Here is a 25,304-nt window from a genome sequence, read left to right as displayed (position 1 = left end):
CCCCAGTCCTTGGCGTGGCTGCCCACTCCCATATCGTTCAGAGCTCTGTTCATATGCCCCCTTCTCTATCACATCCCCGTGTTTTCTCTTCTTCAGAGCACTGAATTCTCTCAGAATGAATCTCGTTTCTTCACTCTCTTCTTGCTTTTCGCTCCCCTTGCCAAGGGAGCTCCATAACAGCAGAAACTTTACTATCTTGTGGATTTTTTGTTTTGTTTTGTTTTGAAAAGTGTCTCTGTACTTTATTCTAATTTATAATGAAAGGATAAAAAATTTAGATGAATGATTTAAGAAGTAGGGGGCGATAATGGGATTGCAGTTTCCTTCAAGTTATTTTTACTTCCGCCCATGAACTCATCTCATAATTGAATTCAAAGCATTAAGTCACCTTAATCTATTGATGTGACTTTTTCTGGCCCTTTGTGAATGGAGCAGTGATGTTTCAGGGGAAATTATTTCAGATTGTAAATTTTGAAATGTTAGTAAGTGTTCATTTGCCTTCCAATGAAAAAGTGAAATAGTAATTAGGTATTATTTCAGGACTTCTTTCATTGTTGAGAAGCTTTTAGAAATGTGCTTCCGTGTTGAAAATTAGTTTTGCAACAGGGTTGCTGTCCACAATTTTTTATTATACATATCAAGTATTTAAGATTATTTTAGATTTTGAGGACAAATCTTGAGATTGCATCTATAAGAGAACAGACCAGCGTTGCCCAGTAAGAAAGGTGCAGAGAAGCACTGGCACCCTCATTCTATGAATAAAAGTCATGACAGCTTTTCTGAGAAGGGACGTGAAGGGAGAAGATGGGGGTGGACATCTTGGAAGCTAGGTTGGGTAGCGTGGGGAGGGGACTGAGTGTCAGAGTGGCTGAATTTCCTTACAATTCGGGGATATCTTTGCAGCCCAGGCCCTCCGGATTATCAGGGGCCTGGTACACCATGTCCTCCTCCATACTTAATAAAGGTAATAACCAGCGCCTCTTTCTTCCTCCTCCTCTGCCCTTGTGGAAGGTAAGTGACTGACTCATGTCTAATAGGAGAGGGGCGAAGGTCTTATTATTGGCAAGGAAAAAAAAGTACAATCTTGCCTCCTTTGTTAACATTCAGAACAAGTCTGTCCCAAGGATCACTTCCTCTTATGCTGTGCCTGGTTCTTTAAAAAAATTAATTACAAGGGAACAGAGAGTTCCATTAGAGCTGACTGGTAATGCAAAACATTCTTGTGGCTCTGCCATTTTAGTCTTTTAGCACATGATAATTTTTTTTGTTTTTTGGTTTTTGGCGGTACGCGGGCCTCTCACTGTTGTGGCCTCTCCCGCTGCGGAGCACAGGCTCCGGACGCGCAGGCTCAGCGGCCATGGCTCACGGGCCCAAGCCGCTCCGCGGCATGTGGTATCTTCCCGGACCGGGGCACGAACCCGTGTGCCCCGCATCGGCAGGCAGACTCTCAACCACTGCGCCACCAGGGAAGCCCAGCACATGATAATTTTAAGCGGAGGATCTATTTGGAAACTTTTGGAGTTAAGTACAAGCTTTCAAAATTTTCATCAGGCTCCTAAATTTCTGTACATATTAAATCAATAGAATTATAAAATTATACAATCCATGAAGAGTCATTTAGGTGCGTTATTAATAACAACCTAGCTTTCAGCAGCTGTGAAGAAGCAAGAGTAACAGAAAAGCACTTTGGAGAGAGCATTGTGGGCAGGATTTTTTTTTTTTTTTTTTGACCCAAGGATGTTTCTTGAAATATACTTTCTAGAAAACATTACAGAACCCGTAATTGAAAACTTATGGCAGTATTTTGGGGAGACAGGTTTTTCATTATAGCAAAGATACTTAGCCTTGAAAAAGACTTAGTTTAGCCTTTCTGCTTATGAAGTGCGTGAACCTCCGTAGTTCCCTCCCAAGAGGTATCAGCCTCTGTTGGAACACTCTTCTCCCAAAGTAAATATATATCTCTTGAGTAGTGCTTAAAGCTTGTTTCTGGGGCACTCACTCTGACTGGGAGCATGAGAAGAAGGGTTCAGTGCTACATTAACTGGAGTTAATTGCTAATGCTGAAATGAGCCTAAGGAAGAAACAGTTGAAAGTTGTAAGGATATGAAGTTAACAGTTTGTTTTCTGCTTTTCTGCCTATAGCTTTTTGTTTTTATTTTTGGGTTTTGGGGCTTTTTCTTGTCTTATCACGCACTGCTTATTGAATTATTCAGCAAGGGGCTTTGTCAGTTATCATTATCATCACGCTCATTCCCATCCCAGAGGCCTGTGTGACCTAGATAAGTACTTGGCTCTTTTCCTTCAGCTCCTTCAGATCTCTTTTTGTGTAGGTCACCTTTACAGTGACGTCTTCCTTGGATACCTTTCTACAACTTCAACCCCAGCCCCCACCCTACAGTCAGGACCTGGCATCTCTTATCTGTGGTTGCTAGCCTCCAAGGCGGCCCCAAAGATTCTTGCTTCCTGGTGTTCATACTCTTCACTGAATAGGGCTGACCTGTATCCTGTATAACCAACAGGACACTGTGGAAATAATGGAGAGTGGCTCCCAAGGCTGGATTGTAAAAGACATTGCACTTCTACCTTGTTGTCATTTGAATCACTTGCTCTTAGGGAAGCCACCGGCCATGTCATAAGGACCCTTGAGCAGCCCTGTGGAGAAGTCCAGATGGTCAGGAACTGAGGCCTTCTACCCACAGCCAGCTCCTACTCACTTGGTGGCCGATCCTCCAGCCCCAGTTCACTTTTCAGATAGATGCAGCCCTGACTGAAACTTTATGAGAGGTGCCAAGCCAAAATCACCCAGCTAAGCAGCTGCTTCTGAATTCCTGATGCAGAGAAATTGTGTGAGATAATAAAGGTTTTTATTGTTTTAAGTTGCTAATTTGTTACATAGCAATAGATTGCTAATGTACTATCTAAATAAAATACCAGGGCTTCCCTGGTGGCGCAGTGGTTGAGAGTCCGCCTGCCGATGCAGGGGACACGGGTTCGTGCCCCGGTCCGGGAGGATCCCACATGCCGCGGAGCGGCTGGGCCCGTGAGCCATGGCTGCTGGGCCTGCATGTCCGGAGCCTGTGCTCTGCAACGGGAGAGGCCACAACAGTGAGAGGTCCGCGTACCGCAAATAATAATAATAATAATAATACCATCTAACATATTATTTTACCTATTTATCTTGCCTTCATGTATCTGCCTCAACTAGAATATAAGCTCCAGGATGGCAGGATTTTTGTTCCTTTTTATTCACTGTGGAATCCCTAGCACCTAAAACAATTTTCTCACAACAACTCCCCGAGATAGGTACTGTTATCATCCCCATTTTACAAATAGGGAAATTGGAGCACAGTTAAGTAACATACTCGAGGTCATGTAGTCAGAGCCAGACTTTTCTCCATAGCTTAATGTGCTTAATCAGAACCCTGCACTGTCCCATTTCTCTGCAGGCTATTTGTGTTATGTACAAAACTCTATCATAGTTATTATTGGGCGTACAAGTTAGGTTTAAGTTATGATCTCCGTTGTCATGCAGTTAACAGTCCAATTGGGAAAACAGGATAAGTATCAGATAACTACCATACAGAAAAGCAGGATTTATCGGTGCACATGAATGTGTGTTGGTCATCAAAGGATAACACAGCCCCTTTTCCAAGAATGGCTTCCTACAGTTCTTATGCATAGGGCCATGGTTTGTTCCGTATTATGCTCATCATCCAAGCCATAAGTAATCAAAGGCTGACTACTCTAAGCTAGGTAGGGGTACCTTGTATGTAAGAGCCCTAGGAGGCCTGTTTGCTGGGATAATATCCTCCGATTTCTTACTACCCCATGTATCCTTGCAAAACATCTCTATTATTTGGGGTAACCTGAACAAGTCTTTAGTCTTTATAACCAGAAAAGGCCTCTTACATGTTGTATAGTGCAAAGTCCTGTAGAAGTTCAGAGGAATCAGAGGTTATGGGAAGGTGAGGGTTGGACATTTCATGGAGAACTGACACATGAGTTGCTACTGATAAAAAGAATATACTTTGTAGATGGTTTGGAGATCAGAGTTCATTGTAATTGTAAAGCCTAAGAGCTACAAGTATACAAAGAAATAATTTATAAATTTCACTTCACTTGGTGTTGATTATATTTTTGTATACTTAATAGACATGCTTTATTCCATTTAAACAGTATTTCAAAAATTTTTTTTTTATATTCTTGAGTTATTTATTGTCAGTACAAAATCCTATGTATAGTTTTGACTAGAAATGATACAAGAGGGCATTTCTTAACCCGTGGTTCAAGACTTCCAGTGTTTCACTTTATAAAGGTGTTTCAGGTGTCCTTAAATGTGGTAATGGAGTCTGTTTCCATTTCCATTTTTTTTCAATTCCATAAGGCTAAAGAAAAAGCAACAAAGGGAACCAGAAGAAAATAGGAGAAGAAGAAAGAGTCAAAGTTTGCAATTCAGAGTATGTGCCCTTGTGACTTTCAATTTGAGTATCATTCTGGAAATGATTGCTTTTCTTTTCTCTCTCACGTCTTAATACATAAAACATCTGGTGGGAGGAGTGTGGGGAGGGAGAGACCTGCTTAGTTCACCCATTCAACAAATATTTGACTCCTTACTAGGTGCCTGTCACTGTGCTTTTTATGGTGTTCCATTTTGCCTGGGATTTCTTTTTCCTTTTCCACATGGTAAACTCATTTGTCCTGCGAATTGCAGCTCAAATATTGTCTCCTTTTTGAAATGGTTCCTTACTCTACAAGTTATTACTTTTTCATCTATAGTCTTACAGCATTTAACCTCTCACACCTTTGTTATTTATATGTGTCTGACTCTCCTATCAGACTGAGCACTTCAAGTGTAGGGCCAATTCCCCTTAAATCCTTTTATCCTTACCCCTTAGCACTGACCGTCGTATCTGACACGTGGGAGTTGCTCAGCAAATGATTGTTGGATGGATGATGGTAGCACTTATCGATAACTTGCTTAAAAGTGTGAAAGAGGGAATTCTGCTTCTGGCTATAGTGGAGTGGGATACTACCGCTCCCACTAAGAACAACTGGAAAATCTAAATAAAATTCCATAATAATGGTTTTTGCAGGCATCAGAGAGCTGCTAAGGCAACTCGTTGATGCGAGCCCAATATTCTGTGCACTACTTTTCCCTTTAGGAGAGTTGCCCAAATTTTAAGCAGCTAAAAGCAGAGCAGAGTTTTTGGCATTCTCATGGTGTTAAGGAGACAAAAATTTGAGTTTTTACTTGCCAAAGAGGAGGGACTTTAGCTAATATCCAGGCTTTCAGTTGCAATCCATGGATATTGGGCCTCACAAAGGCTGTAACATCCCCCTCAGGTGGACTCCACCCTTGATTGTATTAAGATAATCTTCAATACTCCAGATGCCTACCAGAATCCTTTCTAGGGGAGAATGACATCCTCTAGAGCCTCTGCAATGTTTTTAACTTTAAATATTAGATACCAGATACTGTGCAATTTTTCCTGCACAGTATCTGGTATTTGATATAAAAAAAAAAAAAAACAACTACCAGGCATAATAAGAAACAGGCCAAAACGGGGAAAATAAAAACAGACCAACAGGTGACCCAGAAATTAGAGTTTTCAAAAATGAACTTTAAAATAATCGTAATAGGGACTGCCCTGGTGGCACAGTGGTTAAGACTACACACGCTCCCAATGCAGGCGGCCCGGGTTCGATCCCTGGTCAGGGAACTAGATCCCACATGCATTCTGCAACTAAGGAGCCAGCAAGCTGCAACTAAGGAGCCCATGAGCCACAACTAAGGAGCCCATGTGCCACAACTAAGGAGCCCGCCTGTGCAATCAAATAAATAATAAAATAAAAATTAAAGAAATAAAAAATAAAATAATCGTAATAAGTTCGAGAATGTTTATAAGATTGAGAATTTCACCAGAGACTCAGAATCTATAAAAATACAAACAAGCTGAAATTCTGTAACTGAAAAATAGCTGACATTATGAACTCAGTAGATGGGTTTAATAGCAGATTTGTTAAAACTGAAGAGTAGATTAGTAAACCAGAAAGAACAAGATTATGATATGGAGAGCCAAAAGTATTAAAAATAGAAAAGAGCAAAGTGAACATATTGGACATGGTGAGAAATCTAACATGTATGTATTTTGAATCCCAGAAAGGGAGGAGAGAGAAAATGGAGGAGAAGCATTATTTGAAGTGATGATGGCCAAGAACTTTCCAAAAGTGAACAGTGAAAATAAACCCACAGATTCAATAATTGCATTACATTATTACCAGGATTAAAAAAAAATACTAGGCATACCACTGTCAAACTACTAAAAACCGAAGACGACAAAGAAAATCTTGAAAGCAGCCATCAAAGAGTAACAATCAGACTAATACCTGATTTCTCAATAGGAATGATGGAAGCCAAAACAGTAGAATTATATACATCTTCAATGAAAGATAAGCTGCCATTCTAGAATTTTGTACTTGCAAAAATAGCCTTCAAACAGGAAGGCAGTGTAAAGACATTTACAGAAAATCAAGCGTTGAGGGAATTTGTAATAGACCTACCATTAAAGGGGTTTATTCAGGCAAACAGAAAATTATTACAATTAGTAATACAGAAATGTAAGAAGGAATGAAAAGCAACAGAGAAGGTAAATATGTGTTTAAAACTAAATGAACATTGACCGTGCAAAATAGTAATAACAATAACACAAAGGAAGAGAAGTTAAATTACTGTAAGATCCTAGTGCTGTCTAGGAAATGGTAAAAGTACTCGTTTATTTTAGGTACTAATAGATCAAGGTTGCATGCTGCAATTTTCAGGGTACCCACTATAGAAATAAAATTAAAGAATGTGTAATTAATAAGCTAAAAGAAAAATGGAATATAACATTGTTTAATAATCCAAAAAGAAGACAACAAAGGGGGAAAAAAGAACATAAAACAGGTAGGACAAATAGAAAATGAATAGTAAGATGTTAATAACTATGTTAAATATTAATGGAAATACTCAAAAGACAAAGATTATCAAACTGGGTTTTTTGGTTTTTTTTAAACCTACTTGTTTAAAAGGATTATAACCACCTTGGAAAAGTGTTCGGCAGTATCTGTCAGAGCTGGACACATGTACACTCTATGGCCCAGCAATCTACTTCTAGAAATACACCCACAAGAAAGCATGCAGGGCTTCCCTGGTGGCGCAGTGGTTAAGAAACTGCCTGCGAAAGCAGGGGACACGGGTTTGAGCCCTGGTCCGGGAAGATCCCACATGCCGCAGAGCAATTCAGCCCGTGCGCCACAACTACTGAGCCTGCACTCTAGAGCCTGCGAGCCACAACTACTGAAGCCCATGCGTCTAGAGCCTATGCTCCGCAACAAGAGAAGCCACCACAACGAGAAGCCTGCGCAATGCAACGAAGATTAGCCCCTGCTTGCCACAATAAGAGAAAGCCCACGTGCAGCAAAGAAGACCCAACACAGCCAAAAATAAAATAAATAAATTAAAAAAAAAAAAAAAAGCATGCATATGTGCACCAAAACACGTGCAGAGGATGTTTATAGCATCATATATTGTCATGGCCACGAACTAGAAACTACCCAAACATTCATCAACAGAATGAATAAAGTCATACAATACTATATAGCAATGAGAAAGAACCTACAGCTACATGCTACAACATAAATAAATCTCATAAAAGTAATGTTTATCAAAAGAAACCAGACACTAAAGAGTACATACTGTATGTGTTCATTACTATAGAGTTCAAAAACTGACAGAACTAATCTGTGGTGTTAGAAGTTAGGTGTGATTACCTTTGGAAGTGAGTGGACCAAACGGGTTTGGTTAATGGTCTGTTTCTTCATCTCACCGATGATTACATGGGTATGTTCATTCTATGCAGATTCACCAAGATAGGTATGTATGATTTGCACATTGTATATTGTATCTCAGTAAAAAGTTTAATTTTTAAAAAGTATAGTCTCTCGGTATCTTCAGGGGACTGGTACCAGGACCGTCTGTGGATATCAAAATCCGAGGATGCTCAAGTACCTTATATAAAGTGGCGTAGTACAGTCGGTCCTCTGTATCCGAGGGTTCCACATCCACAGATACCGAGGGCCAACTGTACCAGTAACGGTGTTAGAATTGGCAGCAAGGTCAAACCGGTTCTATTCCAGGGTATAAGAAAACAGCATGCTTCTAGAAGGAAAAGATGAATACACTGCAAAGGGAGTGTTTGAGGATGCTGAAGGGATGATAAATTAAGCCATTTAAGGATGTAGAGATAGGATTCATTCATTCATTTAGCAAAATATTTTGGTCCCTATTATAGTCCAAGGAGCTATCTGAGGTGTTGGGGATTCAAAAATAAGGCTCGGCCCCTATTTTCAGAGAGGTCACTGTCTCTAGAGAAGGGTGCCGAGGATGGTAGAGTTAATAAAAGCTGCAATATATTGAGCACCTTCCTTGTACTAGGCACTGTGCTGTGCAGTTTTGTTGCTTCTTAATGTTCACGACAACAGTCCAATGAGGTTGTTATCCCTTTTTGCCTGAGGAAATACAGGAAATAAGTTGTCCAAGGTCTCACCACCAAGATAAAAATACAGGTCTGTCTGACTTCAAAGCTGTGTTCCTTCTGCTACTTTACATGGCCATTGAATGGTGAGTTCGAAGAGAAAGGACTATGTGGTGAAATTACAAGCAGAAGTTAAAATACATTACAGTGGTGGTGTCTCAGAGAAAGTGGTGTAGATAGATGGCCTGAATCTCGAAGGATGAGCAGTGGGTAATGTTGATGGTCTGGAAGTGGAAACGGAGGAATAAAAGTCTTTTCTTCTGAAAAGAAGGCAGCAGAGGTGTATGGAGAAACTGAGATGGCTGAGTACTGCTTCTCAGGAAGAGGATCTGAGGGTTTGCTCCACATACAGACTTTCAACCAAGCACCTTGTTTTCAGGCCCTTCCTGAGCCTTCTTCCTACAAAATGCCTTTCCAATTCCTGAACTTTTCTAGACTTCCTTGCTATTTTAAAATTTAATTTAATTTTACTTTATTTATTTTAATTTTTATTGGAGTATAGTTGATTTACAATGTTGTTAGTTTGTTAGTTATGTTAGTTTCAGGTGTACAGCAAAGAGAATCAGTTATACATATACATATATCCACTCCTTTTTTGATTCTTTTCCCATATAGGCCATTACAGAGTATTGAGTAGAGTTCTGTGTTATACAGTAGGTCCTTATTAGTTATCTGTTTTATATATAGTAGTGTATATATATGTCAATCCCAGTCTTCCAATTTACCCCTCCCCCCCGTTACCCCCTGGTAACAGTAAGTTTATTTTCTATATCTGTAACTCTATTTGTTGTGTAGATAGTTCATTTGTACCCTTTTTTTAGATTCCACATATAAGTGATACATGATATTTTAGACTTCCTTGCTTTTTAAACATTGGAATCATACTGCAGATATATTTTTATAGTGAGATTTTTAAAAATTAATGGTTTACTGTGAGCATTTTCCCAAAGCAAAGTGCTTGTTGTTAAAACATCCCTCTCCAACTTTAAGCCACCATAATGGGAAAGTTCTAGATTCCTACCCGAGTTCAAACCAAGGTAGTCACACGTGTAAGACAAGAACTTATAAACAGCAGGAAGGAAAAAAAAAAAAGAACCTATATACAAAATAAATTGTATCTTGGGATGCCTACCCTCAGGCTAGTACATCTTGGATGGTTTAAATGTAGCAGTATGAGGCCAGAGAAAAACTCATGACTCACAAATTGAGATAATTTTAAGTAGCCCATTGTATTAATTAGGTTATTGATTCAGCTGCTATAACAATGACCTGAATTATCAATGGCTTAACAAGATCGAAGTTTATTTTCTCTCTCTTTACAACCTGAGTGTGATATGTTGGCTTCACTTAGGATCCTTTTATCTTGTTGCTGTTATTCCTAGGCTGTTTCCATTGTTTACACAATTGATTGAAGATACCTGGCTACATTTTAGCCAGAGGGAAAGAGGAAATGTGGTCCAGGGAGCACACTCTCTCCTTTTAAAGGCATATTTTTGCACATTTCACTTCTGCTCACACTTCATTATCCAGAAGCCACCAGAAAACTGGGAGATAGTGTAGCTTGGTGGCCTGTAGTCTGTGCTGTATACGAAGCTGAGGTCAAGTACTGGAGACAACGAATGGGCTCGGCCATATTCTGAGCTTAGTGAGATGGAGGTTGTTGAATTCAGACTAACATAGCTGGTTGTTCAATTCTGATCTTTGTAGTAAGCCATTCTTCTACTTGTTTATATTAAAATTGTAATTCAGGGAGTTCCCTGGCGCTAGGTCTAGTGGTTAGGATTTGGTGATTTTATTGCTGTGGTCTGGGTTCAATCCCTGGTCGAGGAACTGAGATCCCGCAAAAATAAAACCAGGTAAAAAGTGATTTTCCCTATACAGACCTAAGAGAATATGGAAGGTTAATGCCTTAATGTTCCTTTATTCACTAGAATTCAATGACATCTTCACATCCTTTCTCCATTCTGGCCAGTGAAATCAAGGTCTTAACAGGCCTACTTTTGCTTCTAATGCTAACTAGTGAAATTCCAGAGGCAAGGCTGAAAAATACACATCTTTATAATGAATAACACCAAAAGATAGAGATGAAGGAGATGACCCTCTACAGCAAGAGAGGAAGAAGTATGGTTCTGTTTCATAAAACGAGTTCAAAGAATCTGCTTTGATGAAGTGTTAAATTAAAACATTCATAAAAACATCAATCTTGTTTTCTTGTGCAATAGGAAAACTTGTCTGAATATTCATAATCTAGCAACTTCTTTTCTTCTCTGTCCTTGAAAGTATATTTTGAACAAAAAGATCTTGTAAGACTCTTACGACTTTTGAAATTGAATTGTTACTATATACTGCAAAGATAACCTTGAAAGAGAACTTGTAATTCTGATTGGTTTTCTTCCTTGATAGTTTATTGCCTTGGTTATTAGCATATGTAATATGCTATAATTTACATGTCTGAACTACTAAACACCTAAAGACTTGTAACTTTGCTCTGTCAAATCAGAAGGGAATCAGTGGTGCATTTTCCTTTTCCCACATGTACAATGGTGAAAAAGAAATTCCTATCACGCTAGTCAATTTCTTATTTTAACAAAGACCAAGAGCCTTATGGCTAAATTAACAAGGGAAATTGCCGTTCTTTTTATTCTGTGAAAATTTAATATCTAATATCTTTATCTTTAGGAATTCATGAAATTAAAGTTATTTAATAGCGTATCTCTTTTTCCACATAGACTGCCCTTCATCCACCTGGGTTCAGTTCCAAGACAGTTGTTACATTTTTCTTCAAGAAGCCATCAAAGTAGAAAGCATAGAGGATGTCAGAAATCAGTGTACTGACCATGGTAAGGAGCTTTTTCTGTTTTGTTTTTTCGCAGATCAGTAAAGAGTGTTCACTAATTTCTTTAAAAAATAGTTTTGTCGTATCTCACTTTTACCTTGGTCCTTGTAATAAATGGACAACTTTTATTCTATAATACACAAGACAAAAACAGTGGAATTGGGGTATACCCTTGAGCGGGAAGACAGTTGTTGGACCACACTGCCCAAAGCAGAGTGACAGAACCTTAGCAAGAGCAGGGTGTATTTAATGTAAGTACTCTGTGTCAGGCACTGTTCTTAAGCACATAATATACTTTAACTGGCTTTAATTATTACAGCAAACCTGTCAGGTAGTAAATTATTAGCCTCCTTTTATCAAGAGAATAAAACTAGTTCAGTTATTTGTTAGAGGTCACACAGGAAATCATTGGCACAGCCAGGGTTCAAACCAGGGACTGTCTGATTTTAGGAGCAGCGTTCTGAATCACTCTTATTCTGCCCTGAAAGTACTGTTTCAGGCATGCAGTGGGGGCAGAAGTTAGATTACATGGGACTGTGATGTGAGACGGTGGTAAAGAAGCATACCGTTAAATAAAAATTAAAAAAGGGCTATGTATTTGCTACATGATATGCTCGTATTCTCTGGGAAATAGAACTTCACATTTTGAAATCTTTTAAATAAAAATGTCATTTTAAAAAAGGTGTGCTTGGGTGCTCTTTATATATTTGGCTGTTTGGCCCAAAGTGCATCCTTGTTGTTAAGCCGCTTATTGTGATACTTGTCAGCTCAAACTAAAACGATGGTGTGAGTTACCATGTTTTTCCACTGAGATATCTATGATGGTGAGATGAGAGTCCTTGATTATTTAAAGGTACTTGTTATTACTGTGTGAGATCTAAAAATCTCTTATTTCATTAAATTTTGTCTTAAGCATATTCATAACACCAGCATTTAAAAATGTGCTTTACTGGGACTTCCCTGGATGTCCAGTGGTTAAGACTCTGCGCTCCCAATGCCGGGGGCATGGGTTCCATCCCTGATTGGGGAACTAAGATCCCGCATGCCACAGGGCACGGCCAAAAAATACATAAATAAAAAATAAAAATAAAAATGCCCTTTATCTAAAAAACACAATTTCTGACAACCCACCAATTAACATTTTGGGAGACTATCAAATTGCTTTAATTAAAATCATATTCACTTATTATAGAAGGAATAAATGTAAGCATAGGAGTTTTAAATCCTACAAAGTGCCACGTACTACTCAGTACATATTTTCCTTACTTGCTAAATGGTGTTGAACATTGGCTCTTTGAAAACAAGACATTTCCGACATGCTAATATGGTTTCACTCCAAGGAAATGGAGTAATAGGAATTTTGCTGGTCTTCCGAGATTTTTATTTTTATATATATGTATGTACGTATGTACATGTGTATGTATGGCTGTGTTGGGTCTCTGTTGCTGCGCGCGGGCTCTCTCTAGTTGCAGCAAGCAGGAGCCACTCTTCATTGCGGTGGCTTCTCTTGTTGTGGAGCACAGGCTTCAGGCGCGCGGGCTTCAGTAGTCGTGGCGCACGGGCTCAGTAGTTGTGGCTCGCGGGCTCTAGAGCACAGGCTCGGTAGTTGTGGCGCACGGGCTTAGTTGCTCCGCGGCATGTGGAATCTTCCCAGGCCAAGGCTTGAAACCATGTCCCCTGCATTGTCAGGTAGATTCTTAACCACTGCGCCACCAGGGAAGTCCACAAGATTTTTTTAAAGGGTGTTTCCCCAACAACTATTTTCTATCTCTTTTTTAAAAACCATTTATGTCAGGTATACTTGGACATAAACACAGATTTCAATAAACAAATTACATTGGAGGCTCAGAGCCAAGAAAAGACATGTTCCTGTACTCCTATTAGCTTGTATGAACCACAAGGTCAGATTTCGTCGTCCAGCTTTAATACTTAACTTCAGCAGTTAAGCAACTGCATACTCTACAGAGGCATAGTTTATATTTGTTGACTGACTTCCTCTACAACTAAACTGTAGTTAATTGTATTTGCTAATTTTTCTTTTAGAAAAAGAAGCAAAATGAAATTGAAAACACCCAGCAACTTTGAGGCCTAAGTTTTGATTATTTGAAGTCCATTAACTCTACTTCTTCAAGTAGAGTAGCCACTTAGGAATTTTAAATCGTTGTATATAAATTTGCTTATAAAGTTTATCTTGTGTCTAAAGAAAAATGTCTTTTTTCCCAGTTAAATATTTATAAATTCAGTTTGTCTTACTGATTTGATTTTTTTTAATTTCTCATACATTTCTGATAATCTCATCATTTATTTGATCATCCTCTACATTTGCTTCCACTCTGGAAATACCCATTTCATTGATGAATCAGAAAATTAGCTAAAATTGGTTAATATTACCATTACTTTTTTTGGCTAGGGTAGTGTTTTGGTTTAGAACAGTAGGTGGACGTGAATTCAGTGTTTGCTATATATGAAGAAGGAAAAGCATAAGGAATACTAGGACATTTACATTTGGATTTATAAAATCTTCACAGGTATACAAAATCCTATCTTAAACCTATAATTAGGGGTATAGAAAATAGGTGACTTGTTACCTTTTGGACTGCTGAGAGCTATATTTAGAAATATTCCCAGTGCTTTGTGGTAATTTACTTGATGTTACTTGTACTTATTTTGGGTACTGTTACTGTTCATCTAGGAAAATAATTGTGAGAGGCTAAAATTTTTCTTATTTTGCAACATTTACCTTTGATTTAGATATTTTCATTATACTAGAACAAATAAATATTTCCAGTCTTTCCTTTTTGTGATCTGTGTATGAGCTATGTCACTAACCATAAAAAGAATTAAAGACCCAAATTACATCTCAGCAGGTAGCATCACTGGTAATGCATTGTAAAAAAAAAAATTCGCTTGAGCACATGTGTTCTTCAGGGATTTATGCTATCATTTGTTAAAGAAAATTAAAGTGTGTCTTTTTTCCTGACGTATTAATTTAAGTTTATACAGTATTTACTTAAATTGCAATGTTAAAAATCATTCAAGTTCCATTGGCTGACACAAGGTCAGAGAAAGGAATGAAAATCTCATCTCTGAACACCTAAGCCTAAACTCTAACCTAGTTAAATATTTCCCTTGAGGATTTTTCTAAAATGGCATTTTGGTTACATTTCACAACTAAGTACAAGTAAGTATGAGGGTAAAACAGATTAAAAGTCTGTATGACATTTAACAGGAGGTGATAGCAGCTAGAACTGATAAGAAAACCATAATAGAATTTTTGAAAATGGAGCTATAACTGAGAGAGAGAACCTTGCTGAATTCTAACTTTGGATTAAAGTATTAAGTATTTTAGAGGCTTCCCTGGTGGCGCAGTGGTTGAGAGTCCACCTGCTGGTGCAGGGGACGCGGGTTCGTGCCCCGGTCCGGGAGAATCCCACATGCCGCGGAGCAGCTGGGCCCGTGAGCCATGGCCGCTGGGCCTGCACGTCTGGAGCCTGTGCTCCACAACGGGAGGGGCCGTGGCAGTGAGAGGCCCGCGTATCACAAAAAAAAAAAAAAAAAAAGTATTAAGTATTTTAAAGGTCAGTCTTATTTTTTCTTTTCTTTTAAAAGTTCTTAATTACACGATTAGTGCACAGTCGCTATATAGAAAAGCACATATGCAAATATTTTAAAAATAAAATTACCCTAAATTGTACCATCCTAAGGAAATGTAATGACTATTAACATTTTGGTGAGTATCCTTCTAGACTTCCAACCCCTCAGGCAGATATATTTTAATAAATATTTGATATATATGTATATATACATGTATATATGTATACATGTATATACTATATGTACATATATATTTCCATAATCTACATTTTCCCTTAAACATATTTTTCCATGGTAGTAAATATAGAATGCATATTTCCTAATAACCGTACACTATTCCTCTATATAGATATGCCGTAATTGATTTAATCCTCTAATATTGGTTATTAAATTATTTCCAGTCTTCCAGTGTTGTAAATGTGATGATCATCAATGATTGTGCCTATTTGAGCAGAGCCAATGATTGCCTTGCATACATCTTGCCAAATTGTCTCCAAAAAGGTTTTACTAATTTTTACTCCAACTAACCACTTATGAGTTCCTATTTTTCTACACCCTAAGCCGGCACTGTTTAATTGGCACGTCTGAAACTCTTATTTTCATTCTTTTACCAGTGAAACTGCATTTTTCACACACTTCTTGTGTTACATTTCCTTTCGTGAGGGTGAATTGTCTTTTTTTTTAATTGAAGTATAGTCGATGTACAATACTAAGTAAGTTACAAGTTGAACAATATAGTGATTCACAATTTTTAAAGGTTTTACTCCATCTTTGGTTACTATAAAATATTGGCTATATTCCAGTGTTGTACAATATATCCTTGTAGCTTATTTTATGCATAATAGTACCTCTTAATCCCCACCCCTATGTTGCCCCCTTCCCCCATCCCTCTCCCCACTGGTAAGCACTAGTTTGTTTTCTATACGTGTCTACTGCCTTTTTAACAGTCTGAGACCAATTTTTTTTTTTTTCTATTAAGGTGTTTGCCTGTTATTTTTTATTCATAACAGAGCTTTAGTCTGCCCAGTTTTTCTTCTTTAACAGTATGGTTTGTTTGGGGGGAGATTTTAGGTCCTGTAGTTTTCTTTTCCCCTGTAGTTAAATTTATTTTTTAAGCCTCTTTTAAAAGATGTGAAAGTAATTGCCTAATACAAATTTTTCTTACCACGTCATGACCTAATGGTTTTTTCTCGTCTCCATATATCTGTTAATTACCAAAAAGTTACTGATTTTAGAGTGGTGTCATAAATACAATGGCCTATTATTTAAGTTTCCTGTAATCAGTGTGTTCCCTGGATCAGCAGCATCAGTGTCACCTGGGAACCGGTTAGGAATGTAAATTCTCAGGCCCCATGTCACTCCAGCTAAATCAGAAGCTCTGGGTGTAGGAGCCAACATTGTTTTAACAAGCCCTCCATGTGATTCTGGTGCACACTAAAGTTGGAGAGCCACTGATCCAAGGCAGTATTCTCAAGTTTTCGGAAGTTTTTGTTAAGTCAGGATGATTTTGGAAGAATGTAATTTAATAATAGGAAAGACTTCCTCATCTCTCCATGTAGTACCTGGATTAGTTGTAGTACCCAAAGCTTCCAAGATAACTTTAAAAATGTTTAGGATCAATGACTTCTCCTTGGAAAATTATGAAAATTTTAACTTCTAAAATTACTGAGACTGGAAAGTCATGTTTCTTAGAAACATTTTGATGTTTATTCCTCACTTAGCTGAGTACAGCTGAAAGGATGTATTTTTCCCAGGGGTTAGATGTACCTTCCCCACCAGATTTCTGGTTGCTTTTAAGCTCTGATGTCATCATTCATTCTTCACTTGCAAAAACATGCAATATCATGAGAGAAATGAACTCCATTAGCGTTTTCTCCTAAGTGTTATCCAGTTAAGACAGTGGAATGATTTTTTTAATTTGCAAGAGAATCTTTGTTGGGTTAAGAAACAAGATAAAATATATCTGGGAAAAGTGAAGTTATTGCTAATATTTTATAGGCTGCTATGTAGCTTTTAGATTGAAAGGCTAAAAAATGTGAGACATAAAATATATGTGGCTGCTGCTCCTTACTCAAACCAGGTGAGACAGTACCAGGAAATATCAGCTATCCAATGAGAACAAGGACCAAGGACCTCCTTTATCACTTTCCCTAACCAGGACTTCCCTAAGGGCGACCACAGAGGAAAATATGGGAAGGCATGGGCTTCAGGCAGCAGGCACATGGTGGCCAGTTAAGTGAGGCCGGTCAGAGACCGCTTGTTACTTGAACTTCACTAGGTCTTGGGACTGTTCTGGCAAGTTGCCCTGGTAGTTTTCAGCTCTCCTCAGTGTGGTCAGAGCTACTCCTCCCTATAATTGTGAACTGAGGGCAGGAGGGGCCATGATTGCTAGAGGAAGGGGCAGTGAAAAGTTGAGATGCAGGAAGTGTGTTCTACTGCTCCAGCCTTCCCATGATGTTTTCTTTCCGTGTTGTTTACGAGATTACTAACCCTAAGTGAATGAAATAAAAAGTATGATTCTGTTCAGTTTATCACATTATCATTTTACTTTTCTCATGAGTATATTGTCTCTTCAGAAATGTGCATGACATTTTCAAGCTTAATTTTTTAAAAGGATGTAAAATATAATGTATTATAATAATGTGTAATTTGTATATACTTCATGTGATTTTCACTGATTTGGGGAACATGCTGATTTCTTCTCCCTAAAATAATTTCAGGAGCAGACATGATAAGCATACATAATGAAGAAGAAAACGCTTTTATACTGGATACTTTGCAAAAGCAATGGAAAGGCCCAGATGATATCCTATTAGGCATGTTTTTTGACACAGATGGTAAGTGATATTTATACTTAAATTGTTTCTTACATTTTTTTCTTAATGTTAGTAAAACTGATAACTTTCTTTTAGATTCTTCAATTCTGTAGTTCGCTATTTCCTGTGGTTTCCAGGGATTGTATTTTCAGTATGCACCCATGTACCACAGCTTTCCCCTGAGCAGCTCAATGTGTGTCACATATGAAAGTTAAAGTTGATTCTTTCATCTGGATTAAAATATGGCTGTAGACTCAGTATTTCTGTAATATGGTAGGGTAATAAAAATTGGTACAAGTGTCAACAATAGGATAAAGATAGACAACTGTCAGGGTAATACTATGTAAATGTATTTATTGTCACTGTTGAAAATAGAAAGTACATAATTTTCAAAATGAAATGAAATTACTAAGGTTACCATTAACATTTTAACTATTTTCTTGACTATTTCTTCATGAAAATTATATATATATTTTAATCACAAATGGGATCTTCTTCAGAACCTTTTTGAACCAGTATCTTTTGCCTGAGTACAGGATATATTCCTCCTTCTAATTTAAATCCTACAATCAGAAGTTTAGACCAGACATATCTTAGTAACTTCCCACCTTTAAAACTAGACCCAGGAAATCCCTGGTGGTCCAGTGGTTAGGACTCCATGCTTTCACTGCTGAGGGCCCGGGTTCGATCCCTGGTTAGGGAACTAAGATCCCACAAACCATGAGGCGTGGCCAAAAAGTTAAAAAAAAATAAAGCTAGACCCTTTCTTTGACTTTAACACATTTTATACTGTCATAATGTTAAAAATTTTCCTTAACTGACAGATGCCAGCTTCAAGTGGTTTGACAAGTCAAATATGACATTTGTTAAGTGGTCAGACCAAGAAGATGGCGAGGATCTAGTTGACACCTGTGCCTTTTTGCACACCAAGACAGGTGATTGGAAAAAAGGAAATTGTGAAGTTTCTTCTGTGGAAGGAACCCTTTGTAAAGCAGCTAGTAAGTATAATTGAAGGCCTTTTTCCATTCTAAGAGAGGTGGGGAAAATAGGGCTGGTTTTAAAATAATTTTCTTTGTGATGTGTGCCTCAATATAAAGAGGAAGTAAGACTTCAGAAGATACTGGGTTGGTTTGCTCCCAAGACTCTTGGAAGTCAAATATGTAATCCTATTACATTTCAGAGGTAGGGCCAGATCATGTGAACCAGGCATACTTTTATTCTATCTGCTTATTCTTAGAGCTTCTAAGAAGTCAAAAATTTCTTATGTTGTTCAAAGGAATTATAATAGCCTCTTTGTGATTTGGTTAAACAGTGGAAGTGGTGAAAAATAATCATGGCTGATTCCAGAATTCTAATGTTAGCGTAAAAAGAATTTGATTCAAGGACATCTTTGATTAGGCCAAGAAAAATTGCATCATAGTTTATAATTTACTCTGAATTAAAGTATAAGTTTTCTTCTCACACATCACAGTGCTTTCTAATGAACAAAATTATCCTGTCCCCAAATATTTTCATATTATTGTTAAACATTAGTTCTTTTATGTTGTAGAAAGAATTGTTTTCTCACTAAAGACATTTAAATTTCAAAATACGATTTTGGGTTGCTTGAAACAAGACAGAAACAGCCATTTCCCGCATTGCATCCGTAATATTCCCCCCTTCTACTCCAACTGCAAACCAAAACTATACATCTGCCTCCGATTATTTCCTTTCTTTACATCTGGAACTACATACAATTTTTTTTTTTTTAAACTTGCCTCAGCAGGGTTTTTGACTAATCAGTCACACTTTTATGGTAGTAGCATTTGACTTCCAATATTTGTTGGATTTTTAGAAAGTTGGTTCTTTTCATATACTATGCCTCAGGGCACCACTATATAAGCCAAATTTTTAATTAAACTATAACTTCAAAACATCAGAAATAGTGAGCAAGTCTGTACTACCAAGGTAAGGTCACAATTGTATACTTTTACTGTTTCTACAGACTTTCCAACCCAAATCCTCTGATTTCCCTCACTTCATCACACTGTCTTTTTCTTGAGTTCCCTTATTCTTTTTCCACCAACTGAGCTAATGAGTTTTTTACCTCTCTACATCCTTTTTTAAAAAAACTGAGTTCAAAACAGATAATACAGACACATGACCAAGCAACAGAAATATGGGTAATACTAAGCTATTAAAGGGTTCGTTTTAAACTACTTTGAAAGTGTTTAGAAGCATTCTTAGAATAAGGCATACTTAAATTAATTATGATTTTCTTTTGTATTCTAGTCCCATATGAAAAGAAATATTTATCAGGTAAGTATGGTCTTTTGTTAAATTTTTCCCACAAGAAAGAATATATTAAGATTCTGGCATATTAAAGTAGTACTGAAGACCTCTTTAATTATATGACAGTGTAAAGTAGAACAACTTTTATAAGAATACAGAAAGACTTGACACTTTAAATATATCTGCAAGTTATGTATGAAATGAACATTTTTTAAAAACCAAATTCTATCTCCTCATTGCTCCATTATCTGTTTTTGTGGAAAATGACTGCATCTTTTGTTAAAAAAATTTTTTCTTATAGTTGTAATTACAGTTCACGAAGAATCTGTCTTAGGGCTTACTAAATGTATTTTTTGGGAAAGGAACAGGTAATATATTTACATGGTTCCAAAAGCAAAACTATATAAGGCAAACACTGAAAACTCTGTCTCCTTCCATCCTATTCTACCTGAACCCTTATTGGGCACTAATTCAGTTTCTTCTTTAAATGTCTAGTGTTTCTTTTGCCAACATAAACAAATTAAGAGATATGACTTATTTTATTCACTAAATATCTCTCCATATCATTACCTATAGATAAATCTTCATTCTTTTTTACAACTGTATACTCTTCCATTGTATAGATACATTCAATTATTTACCAACTCCAGACCCCTACTGGGTTGTTTCCAAACATTTGCTATTATTACAGTGCTGCAAGGAATGAATCACCTTGCACAAAAACATGTTTATCTTAGATTCCCTGAAATATAACTGCCGTATTGAACATGAATATATAACTTTGATCAATACTGATAGTTTCAGAGAAATTGTACCATTTTGCATCCCCAAAAATAATGTATGAATGCCAGTTATGAAATTTTTGCAAATTGTGTAGCATAGCTTTTAACCTCCATATTTTTGATGTGTAATTAACTGAGGATAAAATGCACAATCTTAAATGTACACCTTGATGGTTGCTTATGTATAAACCTGTATAACCACCACTCAAATCGAGATAGAACATTTCCATCACACCACAAAATTCCCGCATGCCCCTCCCAATAAATGCCCACCCTACCAGCATCCACCCCACAGGCAACCACTTTTGCTTTCTATCATCTTAGGTTAGAGTTGTTTGTTCTTGAACTTCACATAAATGTAACTTTTTCAGTCAGAATATTTTGATTCATCAGTGCTGCACATATATATTGTACTTTTTCTGTTGCTGCATACTACTTTATAAACACACCATAATTTGTCCATTCTCCTGTTTATGGATATTTGATCATTATTAGTCTGGCATGAATGTGATCGTACTATGAACATTCTCATACTTTTTTTTTTGGACCTTTGTTCTCATTTTCCTTGAAACAGCCATAGGGTAGCTAATAATGTTTAGCATTATTAGAAATAATTTTTCAAAGTGGTTGAACCATGTTAACATTCCTGCTGACAAGTTCCATTTGCTCTACGTCCATCCGATGATGGTCTTGTCAAATTTTAGCCATTCAGATGCGTATGTAGGGTGATCTTATTTTTATTTTTTTGCGGTACGCGGGCCTCTCCCGTTGCGGAGCACAGGCTCCGGACGCGCAGGCTCAGCGGCCATGGCTCACGGGCCCAGCCGCTCCGCGGCACGTGGGATCTTCCCGGACCGGGGCACGAACCCGTGTCGCCTGCATCGGCAGGCGGACTCTCAACCACTGCGCCGCCAGGGAAGTCCGAGTGATCTTATTTTAATTTCCCTGATGAAAAATGAAGTTGAGCACCTTCACACATTTATTAGCCATTTGGATATCTTCTTTTATAAAATGCCTATTCTTTTGCCCTTATTTTTTCCTTAATATCATGATTACTCAGTTTGGAGCTTGCTATGACAGAAGAGGAGGAAAGGAGTGTTTATGGGTTCACTGGGTTCATGTGTATATAGGAGAGTTAAATCCTCACTCTTCTATAAGATGAATATAACATCTAAAAAAAAAATCAAGCAAAGCACCACCTCACACTCATTAAGTTGGCTATCAAAAAGAAAAAAGAAAGGGAAGAAAGGGAGAAAGAAAGGGAGAGAGAGAAAGAGAAAAAAAGAGAGAAAGGGAGGGAGGGAGGAAGGAAAGAAAAGAAAGAAAACAGAGGGACTTCCTGGTGGTCCAGTGGTTAAAACTCTGTGCTTCCACTGCAGGGGGCATGGGTTTGATCCCCGGTTGGGGAACTAAGATCTCACATGCTGCACGGTGCAGCCAAAACCAAACCAAACCAAGCCAAAAAAAAAAAAAGAAAACAAAATAACGAGTGTTGACAAGAATGTGGAGACCGTGGAACCTCTGTGCACTACTGATGGGAATGTAAAATGGTGCATCCGCCGTGGAAACAGTACAGGAGCTTCCCCCAAAAATTTAGCATAGAATTACCATATGATCCAGTATATACCCAAAAGATGTGAAAACAGGGACTTGAACAGAATTTAAACAACCATGTTTATAGCAGTATTATTCTCAGTAGCCAGAAAGGTGGAACCAAATCAAGTGTCCATCTACAGATGAATGGGTAAGTAAAACATGGTATGTACATAGTATGAATATTATTCAGCCTTAAAAAGGCAATTCTGACACATGCTACAACATGCATGAACCTGGAGGACACTAGGCTAAGTGAAATAAGCCAGTCACAAAAGGACAAATACTGTATGGCTCTAATTATTTGAGGTACCTGGAGTAGTCAGCCTCATTGACAGAAGGTAGAATGGTGGTTGCCGGGGAGAGGGGGGAATGGGGACTTAATATTTAATAACAGTTTTCAGGTTTGCAAGATGAAAGTTCTATAGTTGAATGGTTGTGACACAGCACAACAATGTAAATGTACTTAATGCTACTGAACTGCACACTTTAAAATGGTTAAGATGGTAAATTTTGTTATGCATATTTTACAATTAAAAAAATTTTTTTAAATCAGAGAACAGTATAAGCATGCATGGAGGCAAATAACAGAAGTAACAAGAGTGGCTGCTTTGAAGAATGGTAATTAAGGGTGAGTAGTAGTAGGGCAGGAAGAACACAGTATTATCATTACATACCCTGTAGAACTATGAATTTTAAGCTATGCACATGTATACTCTGGATAACATAAAATGATATATGCAAACAGAAATATATGGTGAAACCTTCAGTGTGGATAATTTCCATTTTAGGATCTTAAAGTAGACTGGAGACCTGCAAAGTTTATTTCAAATTTTGAAGTATGGCAATTATTCAAGCTAAGAAATATAAATCTTGATAGGAATAAATGTGTGTAACTGTTTTTCTAACCAATGTGAGAAATTCTCAAAATAGTGAAATATTTATGTGATGAAACTATATTTGTGCTCCCCAAAAAGCAATGCTATCAACTTGTGTATCCTGATTTCCCATATTTTCTTTTGTCTTTTCCTTTTCAGATAACCACATTTTAATATCAGCTTTGGTGATTGCTAGCACAGTAATTTTGACAGTTTTGGGAGCAGTCGTTTGGTTCCTGTACAAAAGAAGTTTGGATTCTGGTTTCACCACAGTTTTTTCAGCTGCACCCCAATCACCTTATAATGATGACTGTGTTTTAGTAGTTGCAGAGGAAAACGAATATGATGTTCAATTCGACTAAGGTTCTGGAAATCTCAGATTAAGACATCAAATACCTTGACAATGATTCCTATGCAAGATTTTAATATAAAACCTAACAATGAAAATCATGGTTTTTATGATTACCTAATTCCAGTAACGTTCACTATTCTCATGTTATCACTGACTGTGACAAAAATTAATCTTTAGGATTATAAGAACAAAGTTTTTTAAAAAGTAACAATCTTAGATATAATTTAATGGTTTTAACCACCTCCCCAAATGCACCTTTCACTTGAATGAAGGAAAGCTTAAAGCCTGATTTACTATTTATTAATAGTAAATCAGGTAAAAAAAAAAAACAAAAACCCAGTCTACTTGTTTTACCTCCTCCATCTTCCCTCCCAGAGTGAGTTGAACCACCTTGGTTTATAGTTGAATTAAAAAAAAAAAGAAAACTTCTACTTATCACTATAATTTTAGCAATCACTAGGCCTTTAGTAATTTCTATGGTCGTGCTCCTTAATCAATAAGATATGGAGAATAAACCTGACCTTAAAATAGATTCTCTATATTTAGATATCACTTATGCTGGTTACTCTGATAATTCCTCTAATATTTCCATCTTCATGATTTAGTAATGCAGAAAATTTTACAGATTTTTAACACCCCATATGCCATGTAATTATACAGTTTCAGTACTCTTAGAACACTGTTTTGGACCACAAACAAACAGTATTTAGCACTGATCATAAATGGTCAGAATTTCAGTAAGATTTAATAAATAATTTTGTGAAACAAAAAAAAATTACAGCCATACCAGGAAGGTGTAGAGGAGGCTGGCATTGCGGGTAACTCTTGGGTCATAGTGTCCTTCAAGGATTTTTCTCCTACTGCCATATCTGTTCCTATATATCTCATGCTCCCCAAGCCTTGATGAAGTTTATCATTCAATGACATGAAACCTGTGTAAGCAATAACTGCAGAGAAAAACTAAATACTACTGTAGTGATCATGTTCAAAGTTTTCAGTATGTGTACTGTACATTTTAAGACAATGGTGAAATAATCATTTGGGGGGTAAAAAATGAAAATGGAAGAAAGCTGAAACTATGATTTCTTTAGCAACTTAAAAACACAGAATTAGAAAAGATAATGTATGTACTTCACATAAAATTGTATTTACTTTACGTAGAAACTTGGAAGTGCGAGGAAAGTAATCTCTCTCCCTAATGCATATCCCATCATCTATCATCTTATGGGAATACTTTTCACATGGATAGAGACACTATCTCTCAAGGTTGACCAGTGGCAACGAAGTCCTAGCTTGCGCCATCTGTTTCCACTGGCCACCATGAATCAGAAACATCCCTCGTCACAATTAATGGCAGTTTTCTTAATGAGACATGAATAACTGCAAAGTGAATAATGTGACTATGTGGTACTAAAAAACAAACTTTATACTAGGTGTTATTACAAAACAATTATGCTCTGTAAAAGCTTTGAGATTTTGTGTATTGATTGAGATGTCTATTTTATTACTGATAGAGTATTAATAGTGCTGCTAATCGTGAACATTAGACTGGAATTCCTTACTGCTTTTGCTACTCAAATTCTACCACTCCTTTAAGAACTGAGGCCAG

General features: G+C 37.3%; 1 protein-coding gene across 3 annotated transcripts in view; it reads left to right on the top strand.

Annotated features, from left to right (window-relative positions):
* LOC309963253 (CD302 antigen) overlaps nucleotides 1-25,304 on the top strand; it is a gene marked incomplete at both ends in the record, with an annotated part of 131,658 nt that overhangs the window by 105,476 nt on the left and 878 nt on the right. For 2 of the 3 annotated variants that reach the window (XM_082841538.1, XM_082841541.1), the window contains 5 exons: nucleotides 11,303-11,413; nucleotides 17,724-17,840; nucleotides 18,644-18,817; nucleotides 20,091-20,117; nucleotides 23,503-24,120. In XM_082841538.1, coding sequence (XP_082697664.1) covers nucleotides 11,303-11,413; nucleotides 17,724-17,840; nucleotides 18,644-18,817; nucleotides 20,091-20,117; nucleotides 23,503-23,705 — 632 coding nt within the window. Of the gene's footprint in view, nucleotides 1-11,302; nucleotides 11,414-17,723; nucleotides 17,841-18,643; nucleotides 18,818-20,090; nucleotides 20,118-23,502; nucleotides 24,121-25,304 lie in introns of those variants that run through there. The other variant, XM_082841539.1, reaches the window with a different exon arrangement.

Source organism: Leucopleurus acutus (genome assembly GCF_964270905.1).
Source record: "Leucopleurus acutus genome assembly, chromosome: 6".
NCBI classification, from domain to species: domain Eukaryota; kingdom Metazoa; phylum Chordata; class Mammalia; order Artiodactyla; family Delphinidae; genus Leucopleurus; species Leucopleurus acutus.
This window is presented reverse-complemented; position numbering and strand designations above follow the sequence as displayed.